Here is a 23,705-nt window from a genome sequence, read left to right as displayed (position 1 = left end):
AATCCTTGATAATATCCGCTGTTCATTTACTCTATTCCTACTTCTAGGGTTAAACAAGGATGAAAAAAACACTATAAATAAGTTGACTGGCTTCATAATGGGCTCATCAGCTCTAACTTCATCTGGGCCTTTCATCTTGCTAAGCCATCATTCCATCCATGGTTTTAGCCTATTCTTTAGCTTATTATTATTATTATTTTCAGCAAGTGAATACTTTCAATTCTCAATGAATTTCCCATTCTTCCTAGCAGATGATTTTTCTTCCTACCTCATACTAAAAAACATTTTCAAATATGAACTTCCCTAAACTCCCTTGCACATTAAAAGTTCTATTTTCATCTTTCTTTCCTCATTTTTTCCAGTCTCAGAAGAAAACTACATACCCTCTCCTTTCCAAGACTAACCCCTCCCTTGGATCACTCACTTTTCTGTTTCCTCCATGACTTTCGCTTTATTTCCCAATCACCCAGGTTAGAAGCCTTAGAGATTGCTTGAATCCTTCCCAATTCTTTTCATACACAAGAATCTAGTAAACTGCCAAATTCTATCACAAGTGATTTTTCTGTGCCTCTTAAATCCAACTTTTCTTTTCCATAGCTGCTGTCCCACTTTAGGTCTTCTCTTCTGGACTCTTAACGTACCCTCTAATGGGTCAGCCCAACTCTAATATCTCATTTATTCAATGTTTCACAATCCACAGAGCTGCGAAATTTATTTTCTTAACACAAAGATCAAATCACATTTTAAAATACAGATATAATCACCTCATTGCCTTCCCTCATTCCACACCATGGCTTTTACATGCCTAGAAGATGAAGTTGAAAGTATTTAGCACAGCATTCATAATCTGGTCCCAACCTTCCTAGCCAATCTCACCTCCTAATGCATCTTACTTTATTTAATATGTCCTATTAATGCTGGACTGGAAGAAACACAAGCTGGAATCAAGATTGCCAGGAGAAATATCAATAACCTCAGATATACAGATGACACCACCCTTATGGCAGAAAGAGAAGAGGAACTAAAAAGCCTCTTGATGAAAGTGAAGTGGAGAGTGAAAAAGCTGGCTTAAAGCTCAACATTCAGAAAATGAAGATCATGGCACCTGGGCCCATCACTTCATGGGAAATAGATGGGGAAACAGTGGAAACAGTGTCAGACTTTATTTTGGGGGGCTCCAAAATCACTGCAGATGGTGACTGCAGCCATGAAATTAAAAGACGCTTACTCCTTGGAAGGAAACTTATGACCAACCTAGATAGCATATTCAAAAGCAGAGACATTACTTTGCCAACAAAGTTTCATCTAGTCAAGGCTATGGTTTCTCCTGTGGTCATATATGGATGTGAGAGTTGGACTTTGAAGAAGGCTGAGCACCAAAGAATTGATGCTTTTGAACTGTGGTGTTGGAGAAGACACTTTCGAGTCCCTTGGACTGCAAGGAGATCCAACCAGTCCATTCTGAAGGAGATCAGCCCTGGGATTTCTTTGGAAGGAATGATGCTAAAGCTGAAACTCCAGTACTTTGGCCACCTCATGCGAAGAGCTGACTCACTGGAAAAGACTGTGATGCTGGGAGGGATTGGGGGCAGGAGGAGAAGGGGACGACAGAGGATGAGATGCCTGGATGGCATCACTGAGTCGATGGACATGAGTCTGAGTGAACTCCGGGAGTTGGTGATGGACAGGGAGGCCTGGCGTGCTGCGATTCATGGGGTCACAAAGAGTCGGACACGACTGAGTGACTGAACTGCACTGAACTGATACTAGGTTCATGCTACACCACACTGCTGCTCCCCAAATATACCATCAGATGCAGCTATATCCAAATGCAGTGGTTCCTGCTGCAACCTCTGTGAAAGACAGTGTTACTTCAGTATTTTGGAATCCCTAATAGCTCAAATGTGAATTCCTCTGTGAAATCTTCCCCAAACTCCTTAATAGTAATTTATGATTATTTCTTCTGGATGCCTACTAAACTTTATTCATACCAATCATATAGAATTTACCACAGTATATCATAATTATTTGTAGACATATTCATTGTATAATTATCTGCATACATGTCCCTCTCTAGGTTATAAACACTTTAAAGATAGAGATTATGCTGTATTCTCTGTATTTGCCCTACCATCAATATCAAGTCAATAATTGACACTCAGTAAATATTTACTGAATGAATAAATGAATGAATAACTTCCACTTTTCACTGAAAGTCATCAGTCATAGAAAATGGGCTACCCTTCCTTTCATACTTTCTTTAATATATGCACTGAAATCAGAGACAATTTGGGTTTTACTAACTTGTTTAAGGGCTTCCCAAGGTGGCGCTAGTGGTAAAGAACCCTCCTGCCAAGGCAAGAGATGTAAGAGATGCAGGTTCAATCACTGGGTTGGGAAGATCCCTTGGAAGACAGTATGGCAACCCACTCCAGTATTCCTGCCTGGAGAATCTCATGAAAAGAGGAGTCCGGCAGCCTACAGTCTATGCTATGCTATGCTATGCTAAGTCACTTCAGTCGTGTCCGACTCTGTGTAACCCCATAGAGGGCAGCCCACCAGGCTCCCCCGTCCCAGGGATTCTCCAGGCAAGAACATTGGAGTGGGTTGCCATTTCCTTCTTCAACGCATGAAAGTGAAAAGTGAAAGTGAAGTCGCTCGGTCATGTCTGACTCTTAGCGACCCCATGGACTGCAGCCTACCAGGCTCCACCGTCCGTGGGATTTTCCAGGCAAAAGTACTGGAGTGGGGTGCCAATGCCTTCTCCGGCCTACAGTCTATAGGGTCACAAAAAAGTTGGACATGACTGAAGAGACTTAGCATGCACACAACTTGTTTAAAGAAAAATGCCTTACCTAAGATTTCCTACAATTTGAATTATATAAAGCCTAAGATACTACATTTTATCCATGGTAAAACAAAGTTTGGCAAGGGAACAGAATTTCATAGTAGCTCAAAAATGCCTGTAAATGGTCTCTAGTGAAAACATAGACAATAATACAGACTCAAAATTGGAGAAGGAGCTGGAGTGTGAAGAATCTGTTTAACATAAAATTAACTTCTAAAAGCAAAATGTAAAATGCCAGCAGGGGACACACATTTTTATTAAACTAGCCTTTGTGGAGAAGAAATATGGTAAAAAGCAAAGGCATATTTAAAGTCCATTGCTTTGAGATTTTTCTTCAAATTGGCAATTTAATTATCGACTTTTTTCTTTATATGGTCTCCCCTGGGAACTCTGCCATTCAAAAAATTTTGTCATTGGCAGGGGGAAATTTCCAAATTCAGCCAGCAATTTAGTGACCAGTTTTGAGACTCAGATGCTCTTAGTTAAAATTTGAATAGATGACTATGGCATTTGCTTTCACACAAAAACAATAGATACTGCCAAGAAGATTACTATGAACTAAGATGATTTCTGTCTATGTAGACCCATACATGACAACTGGGATAATGGAGTCTTTAAAATTTCCAACCACTTATTTGTGAATGGGTCAGTGAGAAATTTGCTTTCTTGGGCAGCTTGACAGGAAAGTCACTCTGCCTACCTCTTATCCACATACATAATGTATTTGATTATGCACATCTGTTTACCATACTAGGGATTAAGTGCATGCAGAGCAGGGGCATTTCCTTTTAGCTATGCTGTACTGCCTCTGGCTTAATCTGAGTACTTAAAGGAAACTTTACTGATTGAAAAAAAACACAAAAAACAGCAATAAAGTGGCCTACAAAGAAAAGGAAAACTGAATCATACCTTTGAACCAGGTGGGGCTGTCAAACCTAAAAAGGCATACACTGCATTATTTTCTCTGGCTTCAAAGAAGGCATCATAATCCTTGATAAAAAGAAGGCATGAAGAATTAGCAATATGCAACCTTTGTTGGTTGGAAGGAAAAGGGGAAATTAATTTAAAATGATCTGACTGCTTAACATCTTTGGGGGCAGACAGGTTAGTTAACTTCCATAATGCTAGAATTCTGTAAAGAGCAGTCAAGAGGCAAGGCTTATTGGACCCCAGTTAATGTGGGTTAAAAGATATGCTGTTCTGTGAGACCAGAAATTGATGTCTTACTTCATACTGCATAGAACGTAAGTCTGCCTCAGGGGAAGTAGCTTTTTCACAGCCCAAAGTAGCCAACTATATGCCAGTAACAGGTTGCTTATTTTTGGTAGGAAACTGTTGTTCCAGTTCACCACTATTTCTCCTGCATTATTTATGCAAATAAAACAAAAATAAATAATTATAAAATAAATAAAATAATAAAAAATAACAATAATTTTAAAAGGTAGAGATGTCTTCAGAACTAATGGATGACCAGATATTAGCTAGGCATGCCCATGGCCATAAGAATAATAAATCTGTGTTGTGTTTGGAGGAAGCGTATGAGATTTTCATGAAATAAGACTGAAAGGGAAGTTCAGTTCAGTTCAGTGACTCAGTCGTATCCGACTCTTTTCGACCCCATGAACCGTAGCATGTCAGGCCTCCCTGTCCATCACCAACTCCCGGAGTCCACCCAAACCCATGAGTTGGTGATGCCACCCAACCAACTCATCCTTTGTCATCCCCTTCTCCTCCTGCCCTCAATCTTTCCCAGCATCAGGGTCTTTTCAAATGAGTCAGTTCTTCACATCAGGTGGCCAAAGTATTGGAGTTTCAGCTTCAACATCAGTCCTACCAATGAACACCCAGGACTGATCTCCTTTAGGCTGGACTGGTGGCATGTCCTTGCAGTCCAAGGGACTCTCAAGAGTCTTCTCCAACACCACAGTTCAAAAGCATCAATTCTTTGGTGCTCAGCTTTCTTTATAGTCCAATTCTCATATTCGTACATTACTACTGGAAAAACCATAGCCAAGTAATGTCTCTGCTTTTTAATATGCTGTCTCAGTTGGTCATAACTTTCCTTGTTGACTTGTCATCAACAACCAAGATGGCATACTTGAAATCATCAATCACAAAGTAAAAATTACTTTTGTTTCCCTAATCCATATATGTTAAAAATTTAAAGAAAATTCATTAATGATACCAAAATAAAATCTTTGCTACTTTTAAGTAGAAAATAAGGTATTCCTCTTTTTAAACTAATTTCAAACTAAATAAGTAAAACAGCTCACCTCTTTACAGCAGCTTCTTCGTGAACATACTAAAACAATATCATGCTCTGGTCTGTATTTACATATTCACCAATAACTTTTTGGTGAACGACTCATACATTTCCCTCCGAGTAGAAGGCAAATGGCACCCCACTCCAGTACTCTTGCCTGGAAAATCCCATGGATGGAAGAGCCTGGTGGGCTGCAGTCCATGGGGTCGTTAAGAGTCAGATACAACTGAGCTACTTCACTTTCACTTTTCACTTTCATGCACTGGAGAAGGAAATGGCAACCCACTCCAGTGTTCTTGCCTGGAGAATCCCAGGGACAGGGGAGCCTGGTGGGCTGCCATCTATGGGGTCGCACAGAGTCGGACACGACTGAAGAGACTTAGCAGCAGCAGCAGGCAAAATAGGGAAAGGAGTACATCAAGGCTGTATATTGTCACCCTGCTTATTTAACTTACATGCAGAGTACATCATGATAAATGCTAGGCTAAATGTAGCACAAGCTGGAATCAAGATTGCTGGGAGAAATATCAATAACCTCCAATATGCAAATGAAACTACCCTTATGGCAGAAAGTGAAGAACTAAAGAGCCTCTTGATGAAAGTGAAAGAGGAGAGTGAAAAATTGTCTTAAAGCTCAACATTCATAAAACTAAGATCATAGCATCCAGTCCCATCACTTCATGGCAAATAGATGGGGAAACAGTGGAAACAGTGACAGATTTTATTTTATTTTTTGGGGGGCAGGGCTCCAAAAATCACTGCAGATGGTGACTGCAGCCATGAAATTAAAAGACACTTGCTCCTTGGAAGAAAAGTTATGACCAACCTAGACAGAATATTAAAAAGCAGAGACATTACATTTGTCAACAAAGGTCCATCTAGTCAAAGCTATAGTTTTTCCAGTAGTCATGTATGGATGTGAAAGGTGGACTATAATGAAAGATGAGCGCCAAAGAATTGATGCTTTTGAACTGTGGTGTTGGAGGAGACTCTTGAGAGTCCCTTGGACAGCAAGGAGATCCAACCACTCCATCCTAAAGGAAGTCAGTCCTGAATATTCATTGGAAGGACAGATGCTGAAGCTGACACTCCAATACTTTGGCCAACTGATTGCGAAGAAATGACTCATTTGAAAAGACCCTGATGCTGGGAAAGATTGAAGGCAGGAAGAGAAGGGGCTTACAGAGGATGAGACGGCATTACCAACTCAAGGGACATGAGTTTGAATAAACTCCAGGAGTTGGCGATGGACAGGTAGGCCTGTCCTGGTGTGCTGCAGTTCTTGGGGTTGCAAAGAGTCAGACATGACTGAGTGACTGAACTGAACTGAACTGAGAAGGCAAAACACCCCTAGATGTCTAAGATGGATGCAAAGGATAAACAGGAAAAATGACTGTATGGAGATTTGGGGTGGAAGTAAAAGAAAGAGAATGGGTTTGAGGCAATACATTTGAAAAAAACAAGAATTTTAATTGGTTCCTTACCCCACGGTACTGGCTTTCATTGAAAATTTGAGGTGGCAGGGGGTATCCTGTGGCTGGTCGACTGTTTTCAGGTACATTTTCTCTCATCCACTTCCGATTTTCTTCATTGGCTGCAATATCTTTTTCTTCAAATCCTATTTTGTTAGCTTCTAAGAAACCAAGCACATCTTGCTGTTTTTTCTTAATCTAAGACCCAAAGGACAAGAAATTATATTGTTGAACAAACAACTTTTATTGTTTTTATTTTTCAAATTTAATAAAAGTGTGTTAATGAACTAGTAGAAATGAATTCATACATAGATCAAGATTTGTGGCTTTTCAGAACACATGTGGTTTTCCCTCTTTATTAATGTGTTCTCAGTGATGTCTCATAAGAGGATTGAAGAGCTTTCAGTTCACAGATCCTGTTATCAACCTGATTTTCTTTTTCCTCTGAAATTACCACATCTAATCATGTAGAATAAAAGCTAGCTGATGCATATCAATAATATAAAAGGCAATTAACTAAAAAGTATTTACAGACCTCTCTTAATTTTAGCTTGTTGGAAGTCATCCCAAATGACCTGTCTAATTCCTGTCTTAATAAGCATCACATAGCTAACAGAAATGAATCTTAAGAATGTTTCAAGCCTCTATGCCTCAATTTTCATCATTTAGAATAGAAACTGAAGAAGATCTAAGCCTGCTTTTATAAGTTTGAAATGTACCTGTACCATTCACTAGCCCTTAACATGTAATACTAAGGAATCTTAGAGATAATACACTTATTTTGTCTCCTAATTGTTCCTGCTGCTGCTGCTAAGTCTCTTCAGTCGTGTCCGACTCTGTGCGACCCCATAGATGGCAGCCCACCAGGCTCCCCTGTCCCTGGGATTCTCCAGGCAAGAACACTGGAGTGGGTTGCCATTTCCTTCTCCAGTGCATGAAAGTGAAAAAATAAAGTGAAGTCACTCAGCCATGTCCGACTCCTATCGACCCCATGGACTGCAGCCCACCAGGCCCCTCCGTCCACGGGATTTTCCAGGCAAGAGTACTGGAGTGGGTTGCCATTGCCTTCTCTGGCCCTAATCGTTCCTTGAAGGCTTTAAAATAATAAAATTAATATTTTTAGGTTTATTCCCTGATATGCATTTCTTTTAGAACCTTGATCACACATCTATAGTAATTTACCCAAATTTAAAATTTAGCAAACATTTCTGAGCTGCAGAGCACAATCAATAAATATTTCTTCATGGAACTACACTAAAAAGACTCACGGAGCAGGAGCATCAAAAATACAAAATCAAAAGAAAAAGTCTTTTTAATGGAAATCAAAATGAAAAATAAAAAGAAACTTTCATATAGTCAAATTTTCTTTAGATTTGTATCCCCACATACACATACATACATGCATAAACAGAGGTCATATTCTGTTCTTCTAACATGTTTGTGACTATAGGTAATTTTATCTCTCATCACACAACGCGAGGAAAAAAAAAAATTCTCAACTTCTCCCAATAGGAACTGAAATCTCTACAAGATATTTAGATCAGAGTACAGAATGTCCTCCTTTAAAGATCACTTACTGCTGCTACTGCTGCTGCTGCTGCTAAGTTGCTTCAGCCGTGTCCAACTCTGTGAGACCCCATAGACGGTAGCCCACCAGGCTCCCCCGTCCCTGGGATTCTCCAGGCAAGAACACTGGAGTGGGTTGCCATTTCCTTCTCCAAAGCATGAAAGTGAAAAATGAAAGTGAAGTTGCGCAGTCGTGTCCGACTCTTTGTGACCCCATGGACTGCAGCCTACCAGGCTCCTCCATCCATGGGATTTTCCAGGCAAGAGTGGGGTGCTCACAGTGGGGTGCCATTGCCTTTTTTGAAAGATCACTTACAATCCAGCAAAATTTGTAGCCAATTTTTCTAATAGGAATCATATTTCCTTATTAACTTATAAAATCAAACTTTAATTTATAAATGTAACAATACTACACCCTGAATCAGGAAGATCCCCTAGAGAAGGGAATGGCTACCCACTCCAGTAATCTTGCCTGGAGAATCCCATGGACAGAGAAGCCTGGTGGGCTACAATCCATGGGATTGAAAAGAGTCAGACATGACTGAGCAACTAAGCACACCACCTTTTGAATTTTGAGGATTGTTCTTGTTCAGTCACTCAGTCGTGTTTGACTCTGACTCTTTGTGACCCCATGGGCTTCAGCACGCCAGGCCTCCCCATCCCTCACCATCTCCTGGAGCCTGCTCAAACTCATGTCCATAGAGTTGGTTATACCATCCAATCATCTTGTTCTCTGTCGTCCCCTTCTCCTCCTGCCTTCAATCTTTCCCAGCATCAGGGTCTTTTCAAATGAGTCAGCTCTTCACAACAGGTGGCCAAAGTATCGGAGCTACAGCTTCAGCATCAGTCCTTCCAATGAATATTCAGAACTGATTTCCTTTAGGATTGACTGGTTTGATTTCCTTGCAGTCCAAAGGAATCTCAAGAGTCTTCTCCAACACCACAGTTCAAAAGCATCAATTCTTCTGCACTCAGCCTTCTTTATGGTCCATTTCTCACATCCATACATAATTAATGGGAAAACCATAACTTTGACTATATGAACCTTTGTCGGCAAAGTGATGTCTGCTTTCTAATACACTGTCCAGGTTTGTCATAGCTTTCCTTTCAAGAAGCAAACATATTTTAATTTCATGGCTGCAGTCATTGTCTGCAGTGATTTTGGAGCCCAAGAAAATAAAGTCTGTCACTGTTTCCATTGAATTTTGAGGATAATCCATGTAAAAGTCAGTAACAGAAGTGATAGAAGGCTCAGTTAAATTAGTGGGTTTTTATCTCCATGATACTAAAGGAGGTGTTCAGTTTGTGTGGAGTGTGTCAAGTAATTTGTTCATGATTTGCATATTTACAAATTTAAGTAGATATACAGATATCCCATAAATATGGTACTTTGAGGCATTTGCCATCCTAACAGATATTTTTAGTGAATTAAGAGTTACTGTTATATCTAACATGCTAAGAATTATACATGGCCCTCGATGACTGTCACCTGTCATGCTTATGTGAGACAGAAAGCAGAGAACCCTTCAGATAAATAACTCTTTGAGGCCTTTCTCACATTATTGAATGTTTTTTTTTTTTTTTTTTGTAAATATGGGAGGGTTTTTTTTTAATTTTATTTTATTTTTAAACTTTACATAATTGTATTAGTTTTGCCAAATATCAAAATGAATCCGCCACAGGTATACATATGTTCCCCATGTTGAGAACACTGTTCTCTATGTACTGAGTTAAGGCTGTAGCCAGGCCTGGTGTCAGTGGTCATTATAGTATAGCTTCAGTGATGTCTTTACCCTCTAATCATTAGCTCTGGATCACAAGTATTTCTTCCATCTTCTGGAACTGCCTAACAAGTAAGTACACATGCCTCCTAGAGTATTCCACATCTTCAGAGGGCTGAACAAAATGGGCTATAATACTTTTTAAAGTAGATTCTGCCCTAGCAATATGAACATTTATCCAGGTTTGAATCTTCAGGAAATGTAAAAAATGTTTCTTAACTTGATATATCTGTAAGTCCATTTTCAAATATCAATTTTACTTCCTACAGGGATGATTTATATCTACAGAGTTAGTGCCTATAGGTACATGCTCACTAAAATATATCCCTACAAAGTGGCTTTGGACAGATGTGACTGAAAGCCATACATTGCTAGAACAATTAGGAACAATTGTTCAGAACAATTAGGAATGGGTATCACAAAGTTTCCCTAAGGAATAAAATTTAAATTTCCTACAGGAAAAAATACTTTGGAGTTAAAAGGTTACTGATATCCTTTTCAACACACAAATGTATTTGCAAGTAGACAATGGCACTGCTCAAGAATTTAGATCAATCTTTTTCAAAGAGCAAACCACACTCCCCACTTCCACCCAAAGAATGCTTACCTGTCAGGGTTTGAGATTTAGGGTATCCATCCCACCAAAGACACAGAGCAGGGCTGCTGAAAAACTGCTGCCTACAGAAAAAATGTGTCTCCAGCTATCCTCAGTAAGTTTCCTGTCTGTCAGCCAAAGGTCAAGTTTTGTTTTTGTTTTTGTTTTTGTTTTTTTTAAAGAGGGAAACTGATAAGGTTTCTGCTCTAGAAAGTGTCAGAGTGAATGTTCAAATTCCAAAGGAAGAACAAAGCTTCAATAATCATGCTTCTAATGGGAAAACAGGAATCTTTTTCGTGACAGTGCTGACCTACAATAAAACATTTAATCAAGATGAGATTTTGTCTTGTTTTATAAATAACCTGACATATTTTCTCAGCTGACACTTTAAAGTGAAGATCAACAGAGGTTCCAACTGTGATGCACTAAAATTTAAAATGATTGTCTGACACTGTATTTCATACCTATTCAACAATATTTCTTGGGTGCCTTTTAAGTGTGTAAGAAATTTATGAGGTTCTCTCAAATGTCTAAAGAAAAATAGCAGATTCCCTCCTAAAATTACAATCTAGTGGGAAGGATTAGACATAAATATATTAAAATTTTTAATTACAACAATGGTATTTAAATATGAAAGTAAAACAACCATACAAAGTGTTTAGGTGAGAGGAGTCAAGTGAATGACAAAGCAAATGAGTGGAAGGAACTTAGAACAGAAAGTAAGTGTTTATTGCTATGAGTGATGCCACTTAGACTAAGCTTAATAATGACTTCACAAATGCTACATACATATCCATCTATACTGAATGCAGTCTCATGCTTACTAAAAGCATAATGTGCTTAGTAAAGCTTAATATAAACAACCAGCTGTGAAAAATGAGCTCACAACTATTATGGCATATTGCACTAGAACAATGAAAAGTACAGTATTATAAAATAAACCTGTATACTTTCTAAATGGATGCTCAAAATTTCTATGATTAAATTCTTAGTGAATAAACACTTATGTATGTATGCATTTTGTCTTTTTATACAATTTACAATTTGTGACCCAGTCAACTTATGCAAAAATAAATTCAGATATATAGACTCCCTTCAATTGGTTCTATTTGTTTCAAATCTGCCATAAGAGAAGCTGCTCTAATTTGTAGAGAAATAATAAGCTTATATTGGCTTAGCCAGTGCCTAATAAGCATTTAAGAGTGGGGTGAAGGAAGCATGAACAAATAGAATTTAAAGCTGTTTTTTTTTTTTTTTTTTAGTCTTTTACTAATCTACTTACCAAATATACCCAAAAGGAAAATCAAATCTGAACCCCCAGTCTGTTTGGCTATAGACCACAGCAGCATTGCCACTGTGTAGTCATTTGGTAACCAAAGAGATCTGCATGCATTTTTAAGAGAATACTGTAATGAGTCCTTAAGCCACTGGCTTCTTACCGCTTAATCTAATGGTGCAACCACAGCAAGAGACATTTGCTTTCAGCTTGCCTGTTTTGCAATATTTTAAAAAATGCTTTGGTCACAATCAGCCATGAAAAACTTGTAATTCCTATCTCTTTACCAACAAGTCTGCAACAAATCTAGGTTAAGACTATTAAGAATTTTCTTGTTGATCTCCCACCTCTACCTCTAGCTCTCTGGAGTTCTCCTGACAGATATTCCACGATGTAGCAGCATAAGAGCACAATGCAAGGTTTGCTATTTTATTGCTGCCTGCCATCCCAAAATGCTGTTACTACTTTCTCTTTTAGTTGCACTTTTACCACATTACGTCTAAAGAGATGTTAAGGCCCAAGTAATTTCAGAATTAGAGCCTTGTGTGAAAAGACGAAAGGTAGATATTTAAAGGTACTTTCTCAAAAATAGCTATTACTATGTCTTAAGGTGGTCACTGGAGAAGGCAATGGCACCCCACTCCAGTACTCTTGCCTAGAAAATCCTATGGACGGAGGAGCCTGGTAGGCTGCAGTCCATGGGGTCGCTAAGAGTTGGATACTACTGAGAGACTTCACTTTGACTTTTCACTTTCATGCATTGGAGAAGGAAATGGCAACCCACCTCAGTGTTCTTGCCTGGAGAATTCCAGGGACGGGGGAGCCTCGTGGGCTGCCATCTATGGGGTTGCACAGAGTCAGATACGACTGAAGTGACTTAGCAGCAAGGTGGTCACAGTAAAGACAGTACAGTCACGCCTAATTTTCTGGGTTAAGAAGACTTTTCTTGATCAGTTCTGAATAATCTCATCTATTCAGCCCTTTCATATCTGAAGTTTTTCTCTAGCGTAAGAAGGAACTGTGATGTCTCTTCAATTCCTTCAGACACTGCTCCATGTGTAGATCAGGAAGTTGTGAAATAAGGAGCACCAATTTGATTCAATTTGATTCAATTCAATTCAATCTTCTGATGCCTGAAACTTTATCATTACTGACTTAGAATGGGCAGGAAGTGTGCATGTTTGAGTGGAAGGAGGGACTGCCTGGAGAGGAGTAGGTAAGGAAACAGTGAAGTTTCTTTGTGTGCCTTAGAATTTTGCACAGAGTCATCCCTACTTAAACTCTAACAGAAGGTTACACAAAAATGCATCAGCAATGCCCTCCCAAGGTAATCTGAAAACAAAATTTCCAAGCCTTACTGTATGTTATTATTGAGTTAAGCTTTGTGCCAGATAAAGACCTTTAAGGAGAAAGGAAGACTAAGGCTTGTTGAGTGTTTGCTGAGTATCAAATTCTTTGTGAGGCTATGTATACATTGATCTTGAAATCCTCACAATTCTGAAAGGTTAGTATGATTATTCATTTTACAACAATGGAAACTGAGATTTAGAAAGGTTGACAGACCTGCCTGAGAAGAATGACCTATTAATTGCATGTACCAAAATACAAATCTAAAGCTATCTGGATGCAAAGCCCTGTTCTTTTTCACTACATGCAGTACATAACAGAATTCACAATCTTGCTGGGGAAATAGGACTGACACATATGAGAGAGTTCCTTCTAAACTATGTGATACAGAATAGAAAGACAACAAACCTGAGATATGTTATCTTCCAAATAGCCTCATTTAGTGTATTTGATTTTCCAGGTATTATGGTCTCTTTTCACTTGACCAGTCTAAATTGACCTCAAGTCCACCAATTTGTGGGCTGTCTTGCTTGTACATAGGCAGCATGCACAGAGGAGAACTGAATGGAATATAATGAGGCCTCTGATTTCTTGTTGACTGCACTGAGAACAATGTAGCTCATGTCTCCCCTTTGCCAAGTATTTCATCACTTAATGGTTCTGAGTGGGTGAAGTTGGTATGCAGGGTATATTTCTGTATTTTAAATTTACAAAGAAACAGATAAGAAAGAGCAAGAACATCAGATGCTTCCCATTCTTTATTATTTTTTAAATAAGCAATGTACCCATCACTTTAAAAAAGTCCAACAATCATCTCATACAGCAAAATGATCATAATACAATAAACTACTCACTTGAAAGTAAAAAAAAAAAAAAAAAAAAAAAGCTTTAACTGAGTCAGTAAGAGACAGAGGGACTAAAAGAAAGAGTATCTACAGAGAAAAGTTTCAGATAAGAGAAGGCTTATAAAGATGAGATAATTCAGAACTGAAACTTAATTTAGTCAAGAAAAGCTCTTTTAATCCAGAAAATGAAGGTGGCTATACTTTCACCTCCTGCAGGTTAACTTCAAACCCACATATACATGCCAAGAGAAATGTCTGTTGTTGTTTGGCTGCTAAGTCATGTCCAACTCTTTGTGACCCCATGGACTACAGCTCACTGGGCTCCTCTGTCAAGAGAAGTATTAGCAGGTTAATAAATAATAGACTAACTTGACCAAAGACTGAAAGCCACAGAATCAAAATATATACTGTAATCCTACTGCTGCTACACTGGTTCCCTGTGGCCAATTTCAACCTTACCCCCTACCGCTTAAATTTAAAGTTTCTACATAATGTTTTATCTACCACTATAAAAATATGCATTACTCAGCCACCTTATAGCAGATCAAGCTGCCTTTATTCTTGCCTGAGTTTATTGTGCCAAAGACCTAGAAAAGGTCAGTTTTCATTCCAATCCCAAAGAAAGGCAATCCAAAGACCGTACAAACTACACTTCAGCTGTGTTCATTAAGCATGCTAGCAAGGTAATGCTCAAAATCCTTCTAGCTAAGCTTCAGAAGTACATGAACGAAGAACTTCCAGATGTACGAGTTGGATTTAGAAAAGACAGAGGAACCAGAGATCAAATTGTCAACATTTGTTGGATCATGGAGAGAAAGCAAGGGAATTCCAGAAAAAAAAAAAAAATCTATTTCTGCTTCAGTGACTACACTTAAGCCTTTGACTGTGTGAATCACAACAAACTGTGGAAAATCCTTAAAGAGATACCAGACCACCTTACCTGTTTCCTGAGATCCTGTGTGTAGTTCAAGAAGCAACAGTTAGAACCAGACATGGAACAACAGATTAGTTCAAAATTAGAAAAGGAATACATCAAGGCTGTATATTGTCACTCTACTTATGTAACTTATACACAGAGTACATTATGCGAAATGCTGGGCTGGATGAATCACAAGTTGGAATCAAGACTGTGGGGAGAAATATCGACCTCAGATATGCAGAGGATACCACATTAATGGCAGAAAGTGAAGAGCAACTAAAGAGCCTCTTGATGAGGGTGAAAGACGAGAGTGAAAAAGCTGACTTAAAACTCAGCATTCAAAAAACTAAGATTATGGCATCCTGTCCAATCATTTCATGGTAAATAGATGGCAAAAAAGTGAAAACAGTGACAGATTTTACTTTCTTCGGCTCCAAAATCATTGTGGACGGTGAGTGTATTCATGAAATTAAAAGATAATTGTTCTTAGGAAGGAAAGCTATGACAAACCTAGACAGTGTATTAAAAAGCAAAGACATTATTTTGCCAACAAAGGTCCATCTAGTTGTAGATATGTTTTTTTTCCAGTAGTCATGTATGAATGTGAGAGTTGGACCATAAAGGAAGGCTGAGCACCAAAGAACTGATGCTTTCAAACTGAGGTGCTAAAGAAGACATTTGAGAGTGACTTGGACAGCAAGATCAAACCAGTCAAGTCCATTCATATTGCTGAAAATGGTAAAATTTCATTCTTTTTCATGCTTGAATAAGATTCTAGTGTACATATATAACACATATTCTTTATCCATTAATCTGTTGATGAACACTGAGATTGCTTCCATATCATGTAAATACTGCTGCTATGAACATTGTGGTGTGGTAGTTTTTTGAGTTAGTGTTTCAGCTGTTTTTGGATATATACCCAGGAATGGAATTGCTGAGTCATGTAGTAGTTTTATTTTTAGTTTTTAAAGAAACCTCCATACTGCTTTCCATAGTGACTTTACCAAATTACATTTTCACCAACAGTGTACATGGGTTCCCTTTTACAGAGGAAAAACACACTTTAAAGCACAGACTGTAAGAAGAGAGAATGAAAAACACTGCATAATCATAAATGGATTAATATAAGAAGAAGATACAATGATTGGAAATATATATACACACAACAAAGGAGTGCCTCAATGTCTAAGGCAAATATTAACAGTAAATAAAGGGAGAAATTGTCACCCTGCTTATTTAACTCATACGCAGAGTACAACATGAGAAATGCTGGACTGGAAGAAGCACAAGCTGGAATCAAGATTGCCGGGAGAAATATCAATAATCTCAGATATGCAGATGACACCACCCTTATGGCAGAAAGTGAAGAGGAACTAAAAAGCCTCTTGATGAAAGTGAAAGTGGAGAGTGAAAAAGTTGGCTTAAAGCTCAACATTCAGAAAACGAAGATCATGGCATCCAGTCCCACCACTTCATGGGAAATAGATGGGGAAACAGTGGAAACAGTGTCAGACTTTATTTTTGGGGGCTCCAAAATCACTGCAGATGGTGATTGCAGCCATGAAATTAAAAGACGCTTGCTCCTTGGAAGGAAAGTTATGACCAACCTAGATAGCATATTCAAAAGCAGAGACATTACTTTGCCAACAAAGGTCTGTCTAGTCAAGGCTATGGTTTTTCCTGTGGTCATATATGGATGTGAGAGTTGGACTGTGAAGAAGGCTGAGCACCAAAGAATTGACGCTTTTGAACAGTGGTGTTGGAGAAGACTCTTGCGAGTCCCTTGGACTGCAAGGAGATCCAGCCAGTCCATTCTGAAGGAAATCAGCCCTGGGATTTCTTTGGAAGGAATGATGCTAAAGCTGAAGCTCCAGTACTTTGGCCACCTCATGTGAAGAGTTGACTCATTGGAAAAGACTTTGATGCTGGAAGGGATTGGGGGCAGGAGGAGAAGGGGGATGACAGAGGATGAGATGCCTGGATGGCATCACTGAGTCGATGGACATGAGTCTGGGTGAACTCCGGGAGTTGGTGATGGACAGGGAGGCCTGGCGTGCTGCAATTCATGGGGTCGCAAAAGAGTCAGACACGACTGAGTGACTGAACTGAACTGAACTGAAAGGGAGAAATTGACAGTAACACAATAATAGTATTAGACTTTAAGACCGCATTTATATCAGTGGACAGATAATCCAGACTGAAAATCAATAAGAAAGAACTGGCCTTAAAGGACACAATAGAGCAGATGAGCTGAATAGACATATATAAAAAACAGTCCATCCAAAAGCAATAGAAAACACATTCTTTTAAGTGAACATATAACAGTCTCCAGAATAGATCACATGCAAGGCCATAGAAAATCTTGGTAAATTTAAGAAGACTGAAATCATACCAATCATTTTTCTAATTACAGTACTATGTGACAAGAAACAAAAGTTAAGGGAAAAAAAGATGCAAAAAAAAAAAAAAAGACAAACACATGGAGGCTACTAAACAATTGGTCATGGAATAAATCAAAATGGCAGTGAAAAAATATCTAGAGACAAATGGAAATGAAACCACAATGGTCTTAAACCTATGGGATGTGGTGAAAACGGTTCAAAGAGAAGTCTACAGCAATCTAGATAAAGAGAAAAAATTCAGATAACGGTCTAAACTTACACCAAAAGGAACTAGAAAAAGAAGAACAAAGGCAAAAGATAGTATAAAAAGAGAAATAATGAAGAGCAGAGCAGAAACCAAGCAAATGCTGGGAAGGGGGGGGGAGGGGAGAAAAAGCAACAAAGAGACTAACAGCTGATTCTCTGAAAACAAACAAAATAATAAATTTTATGCCAGACTCAGGAAAGTTTTCCCTTGAAGTACGAAAGGAAGTAGGGCAAAGGCTAACAGAGTTTTGCCAAAAGAATGCACTGGTCATAGCAAACACCCCCTTACAACAACACAAGAGACAACTGTACACATGGACATCAACAGATGGTCAATACAGAAATCAGATTGATTATATTATTTGTAGCTGGAGCAGTCCTGTACAATCAGCAAAAACAAGACCGGGAGCTGACTGTGACTCACATAATGAAATCTTTATTGCAAAATTCAGAACAACTACGCCATTCAGTTATGACCTAAAAGAAATCCTTTAGGATTATACAGTGGAAGTGAAAAATAGATTCAGGGGATTACATCTGATAGACAGAGTGCCTGAACAACTACAGAAGGACGTTTGTAACATTGTACAGAAGGTGAGATCAAAACCATCCCCAAGAAAAAGAAATGCAAGAAAGTAAAACAATCATATGAGGAGGCCTTACAAATAGCTGAGAAAAGAGAAGCAAAGGAGAAAAGGAAAGATATACCCATCTAACTGCAGAGTTCCAAAGAATAGCAAAGAGAGATAAGAAAGCCTTCTTCAGCAATCAATGCAAAGAAATAGAGGAAAACAACACAATGGGAAAGACTAGAGATCACATCAAGAAAATTAGAGATACCAAGGGAATATTTCACGCAATGATGGGCACAAAAGAGGACAGAAACAGTATGGACATAACAGAAGCCAAAGATATTAAGAAGAGGTGGCAAGAATACACAGAAGAACTACACAAAGAAGATTTTAGTGACCCCGATGACCACGATGGAGTAATCACTCACCTAAAGCCAGACATTTTTGAGTGCTAAGTCAAGGGAGCCTTAGGAAACATTACTACTAACAAAGCTACTGGAGATGATGGAATTCCAGCTGAGCTATTTCAAATCCTAAAAGATGATACTATTAAAGTGTTGCACTCAATATGCCAGCAAATTTGGAAAACTCAGCAGTGGCCAGAAGACTGCAAAAGGTCAGTTTTCATTCCATTCCCAAAGGAACGCAATGCCAAAGAATGTTCAAACTACCATACAATTGCACTCATTTCACATGCTAGCAAAGTAACGCTCAAAATTGCCCAAGCTAGGCTTCAACAGTAGGTGAACCAAGGACTTCCAGATGTTCAAGCTTGATTTAGAAAAAGCAGAGGAAGCAGAGATCATATTGCCAACATCTATTAGATCAGAGGAAAACCAAGAGAATTCCATAAAAACATCAATTTCTTCTACATTGACTAAGCTAAAGCCTTGTACTGTGTGGATCAAAACAAATGGTGGGAAATTCTTCAAAAGATGAAGAATTTCAAAACACCAGAAAGGGAAAACCTCCAAAAGAAAGGGAAGACCACATTTCTTCCTTCCTAGAAACTTGTATGCACGTCAAGAAGCAACAGCTGGAACCAGACATGGAACAATGGACTGATTCAAAATTGGGAATGGAGTACGTCAAGGCTGTAAACTGTCACACTGCTTATTTAACTTATATACAGAGTCCATCATGTGAAGCTCAAGCAGGAATCAAGATAGCTGGGGAAAATATCAATAACCCCAGATATGCAGATGACATCTCTTTTATGGCAAAAAGTGAAGAGGAACTAAATATTGATGAAGGTGAAATAAGAGAGTGGAAAAGCTAGTTTAAAACTCAATATTTGGAAAACAAGATGGTGGAGGAGGAGGTGGACGTGGATGTATCTCTCCATGGATACATCAGGAATACACCTTCAGACATAGAAGTGCATGCAGAACACCAGCTGAGAATGGACAGGAGTATCTAAGAAGCAGAAAATAGTCTATACAGCTACGCAAAACTGGGTAAAATGAAGGAACTAGGGGGAAAAGCAAGAGTGTTAGTAGGACTGGACCTAAACTTGGCAGGTGGGGAAACTGAATCAGAGATCCGATCCCCACATTGGGGCAGTTGTGTCAGAGGAGAAATATTTAAGGCTGAGAGTGAAACAGCTGATCTGTGGCAGCCTAAATGGAATGAAAACAGACACTCCTTGCCGCAGCCATACATACCATAGACAGGGACACGAGTCCTCTGGAAGGCGCAGCAGCTAGGACCTGGAGGTTAGGGATTGTGGAACAATCCCAGGATGAGGGTTGCTGTTGACTGTGGAGAGACGGATAGAGGGGATGTGAGGGAGGAGACTGTGGTGGAAAATGCCTGTGGAGGAGAGCCAGGCAGCCATGGAAGCAAGGCAATACTGCTGAGTCACGTGTGGGGGGTGGAGCCATGACCATAGCCTCTCTCTCCCCACACTCCAGCACTGGCAGCTGAACAGTGGAGAGGTTGGCCCATCAAATGCCTGAGGTACTGAACTACAGAGTTAGGACTCCACCCAGGATTCCCCTTTAATCTCATTCAAAATTGATGGACAAATAAAAAGCTTTTCAGACAAGCAAAAGTTAAGTGAATTCAAGGTGACCAACAAATGGGATTACAACAAATGTTTTAAAAGAAACGTTGAAGGGATTATATAATCAAGAAACACAAGAGAAGAAGAAGAAGGAAAAAAAAAAAAAAAACAGTCCCAAACAATTAAGAAAATGGCAACAGAAACATATATATCAATAATTACTTTAAATGTAAATGGATTACATGCTCCAATCAAAGGACACAGACTGGCTGAATGGATACAAAAATAAGACTCATGTACTTGCTGCCTAAAAGAAACCCACTTCAGACCTAAAGACACATATAGACTGAAAGTGAGAGGATGGAAAAATATATTCCATGCCAATGGGAAGTAAAGGAAAGCTGGGGTAGCAATCCTCATATCAGACAAAAGAGACCTTAAAATAAAGAAGTTTACAAAAGATAAGGAAGGATACTACATAATGATCAAGGGATTGATCCAAGAGGAAGACATAGCAATTGTAAATATCTATGTACCAAACACATGAGCACCTCAATACATAAGACAATCACTAACAGATATAAAAGGAAAAAAAAAAAAAAAGTAACACAATAATAGTAGGAGACTTTAAAACTGCATTCATACCAATGGACAGATCATCAAAACAGAAAATTGATAAGGAACCACAAGTCTTAAATCATGCATAAGCTGAGATGGATCTCATTAATGTCTTCAGGACATTCCATATAAATGCAGAATACAACTTCTTCTCAAATGCACATGGAACATTCTCCAGAATAGACCACATCGTGGGTAACAAATCAAAGCTCAGTAAATTTCAGAAAGTTGAAATTGTATCAAGTATCTTCTCTAACCACAATGGTATGAGACTAGATATCAATTACAAGAAAAAAAAAAATGTAAGTAACTCAGACACATGGAGATTAAACAACACATTTATAAATAACCAACAGGTTAGTGAATAAATCAAAAGGGAAATTAAAACATTTCTAGGAACAAATGACAATGAAAACATGAGAGCTCAAAACCTATGGGATGCAGTAAAAGCAATTCTAAGAGGGAAGTTTATAGCAATACATTCCTACCTCAAGAAACAAGAAAAACATTGAATAGATAACCTATCTTTACACCTAACCAGAAAAAGAAGAACAAAAAAATGACAAAATTAGTAGAAGGAAAGAAATCATAAAAATCCAAGCAGAAATAAGTGAAAAGGAAATGAAAGAAACAATAGTAAAGCTTAATAAAACTAAAAGCTAGTTCTTTGAGAAGATAAAATTGACAAACCTTTAGCCAGATTCATCAAGAAAAAGAGAAGGATCAAATCAACAAAATTAGAAATTAAAAAGGAGAGTTTACAACAGACAATGCAGAAATACAAAAGATTATGAGACTATTATGAACAACAATATGGCAATAAAATGGATAGCCTGGGAGAAATAAATAAATTCTTAGAAAAGCTCAATCTTACATGACTGAAAAAGGAAGAAATGGAAATTATGCAAAACCAAATTACAAGCACTGAAATTGAAGCTGTGATCAAAAATTTCACACACAAAAGAAATCCAGGACCAGATGGCTTCACAGGAGAATTCTATCAAACATTTAGAGAAGAGCTAATGCCTATCCTTCTAAAACTCTTTCAAAAAATTGCAGAGGAAGGAATACTTCCAAACTAATTCTATGAGGCCAACATCACCCTGATACCAAAACCAGACAAAGACAACACACAAAAAGAGAAAACTACAGGCCAATTTCACTGATGAACATAGCTGCCAAAATCCTCAACAAAACTTTAGCAAACATAATTCAGCAACACATCATAAAGCTCATACACCATGATCAAATTCGGTTTATTCCAGGGATGCAAGGGTTCTTAAATATACACAAATCAATCAATGTGATACACCGTTTAAACAAAATGAAAGATAAAAACTATACAATAATCTCAATAGATGCAGAAAATGGCTTTGACAAAATTGAGCACCCATTTATGATTAAAATTCTTGAAAAAATGGGCATAGAAGGAAGCTGCATCAAAATATTAGCAGCCATATATGATAAGCTTACAGCAAACATTATTCTCAACATTGAAAAACTGAAAACATTCCCCCTAAGAAGATGAAAAAGAAAAGGGTCCCCACTTTCACCACTATTATTCAACATAGTTCTAGAAATCCTAGCTACAGCAATTGGAGAAGAAAAAGAAATAAAAGGAATCCAGAATGAAAAAGAAGTAAAGCTCTCACTGTTTGCAAATGACATGATACTGTACATAGAAAACCCTAAAGATAGTATCAGAAAAGTATTAGAGCTAATCAGTGAATTTAGCAAAGTTGCAGGATACAAAACCAATACACAGAAGTCACTTGCATTTCTATATGCTAACAATGAAAAATCTGAAAGAGAAATTAAAGAATCAATCCCATTCATCATTGCAACAAAAACAATTAAATATCTAGGAATAAACTTACCTAAGGAGACAAAATAATTGTACACAGAAAATTATAAGACACTAATGAAAGAAATCAAAGACGACATAAACAGATGGAGAGATATTCCATGTTCCTTGGTAGGAAGAATCAATATCGTCAAAATGACTATACTATCAAATGCAATCTACACATTTAATGTGATCCCTATAAAATTACCAATAACATTTTTGACAGAACTAGGACAAAAAAAAAAAAAAATCAAAATTCATATGGAAACACAAAAGACCCTGAATAGCCAAAGCAGTCTTGAGAATGAAGAATGGAGCTTGAGGAATAAACCTTCTTGACTTTAGACTATACCACAAGCTACAGTCATCAAGACAGTATGGTACTGGCAAAAACAAAACAAAACAAAACAAAAATAAAACATAAATATAGATCAATGGAACAAGATAGAAAGCCCAGAAATAAACCTATGCACCTATAGGTACCTTATTTTTGACAGAGAAGGCAATGATATAAAATTGGGTAAAGACAGCCTCTTTAATAAATGGTGCTGGGAAAACTGGACAGCTACATGTAAAGGAATGAAATTAGAACACTTCCTAACAACATACAAAAAGATAAACTCAAAATGGATTAAAACCCCAAATGTAAGACCAGAAACTATAGAACTCTTAGAGGAAAATATAGGCAAAACACTTAATGATATAAATCAAAGCAAGAGCCTCTATGACCCACCTCCTAGAGTAATGGAAACAAAAACAAAAGAAAACAAGTGAAATTTGATGAAACTTAAAAGCTTTTGCACAGCAAAAGAAACTACAATAAGCAAGGTGAAAAGACAACCCTCAGAATGGGAGAAAGTAATCACAAAGGAAACAACTGACAAAGGATTAATTTCCAAAATATACAAAGAGCTCATACAACTCTATGTCAGAAAAACAAACAATCTAATAAAAAAGTGGGAAAAAGACCTAAATATATATTTCTCCAAAGAAGACATACAGATGGCTAACAAACACATGAAAAAATGGTCAACATTGCTCATTATTAGAGAAATGCAAATCAAACTACAAATATCACCTCAGTCTGGTCTGAATGGCCAT

The 23,705-nt window shown here is 38.0% G+C and overlaps 1 protein-coding gene across 4 annotated transcripts in view; it reads right to left on the bottom strand.

Moving 5' to 3' along the window:
* The window catches only part of SH3BGRL (SH3 domain binding glutamate rich protein like), a 121,133-nt gene that overhangs the window by 4,586 nt on the left and 92,842 nt on the right, over positions 1 to 23,705 (bottom strand). For 2 of the 4 annotated variants that reach the window (XM_086389884.1, XM_086389882.1), the window contains 2 exons: positions 6,596 to 6,781; positions 3,758 to 3,838 (listed from right to left, as the gene is read on the bottom strand). In XM_086389884.1, coding sequence (XP_086246010.1) covers positions 3,758 to 3,838; positions 6,596 to 6,781 — 267 coding nt within the window. Of the gene's footprint in view, positions 1 to 764; positions 806 to 3,757; positions 3,839 to 6,595; positions 6,782 to 23,705 lie in introns of all 4 variants that reach the window. The other 2 variants (XM_086389883.1, XM_086389885.1) reach the window with 2 other exon arrangements.

The sequence above is a fragment of the Bos grunniens genome, chromosome X (genome assembly GCF_055505025.1).
Source record: "Bos grunniens cultivar Pamir isolate PY7600 chromosome X, Bosgru_T2T1.0, whole genome shotgun sequence".
In the NCBI taxonomy this organism is placed as follows: domain Eukaryota; kingdom Metazoa; phylum Chordata; class Mammalia; order Artiodactyla; family Bovidae; genus Bos; species Bos grunniens.
The sequence above is the reverse complement of the archived record's forward strand: the minus strand, read 5'-3'. Positions and strand labels throughout refer to the sequence as shown.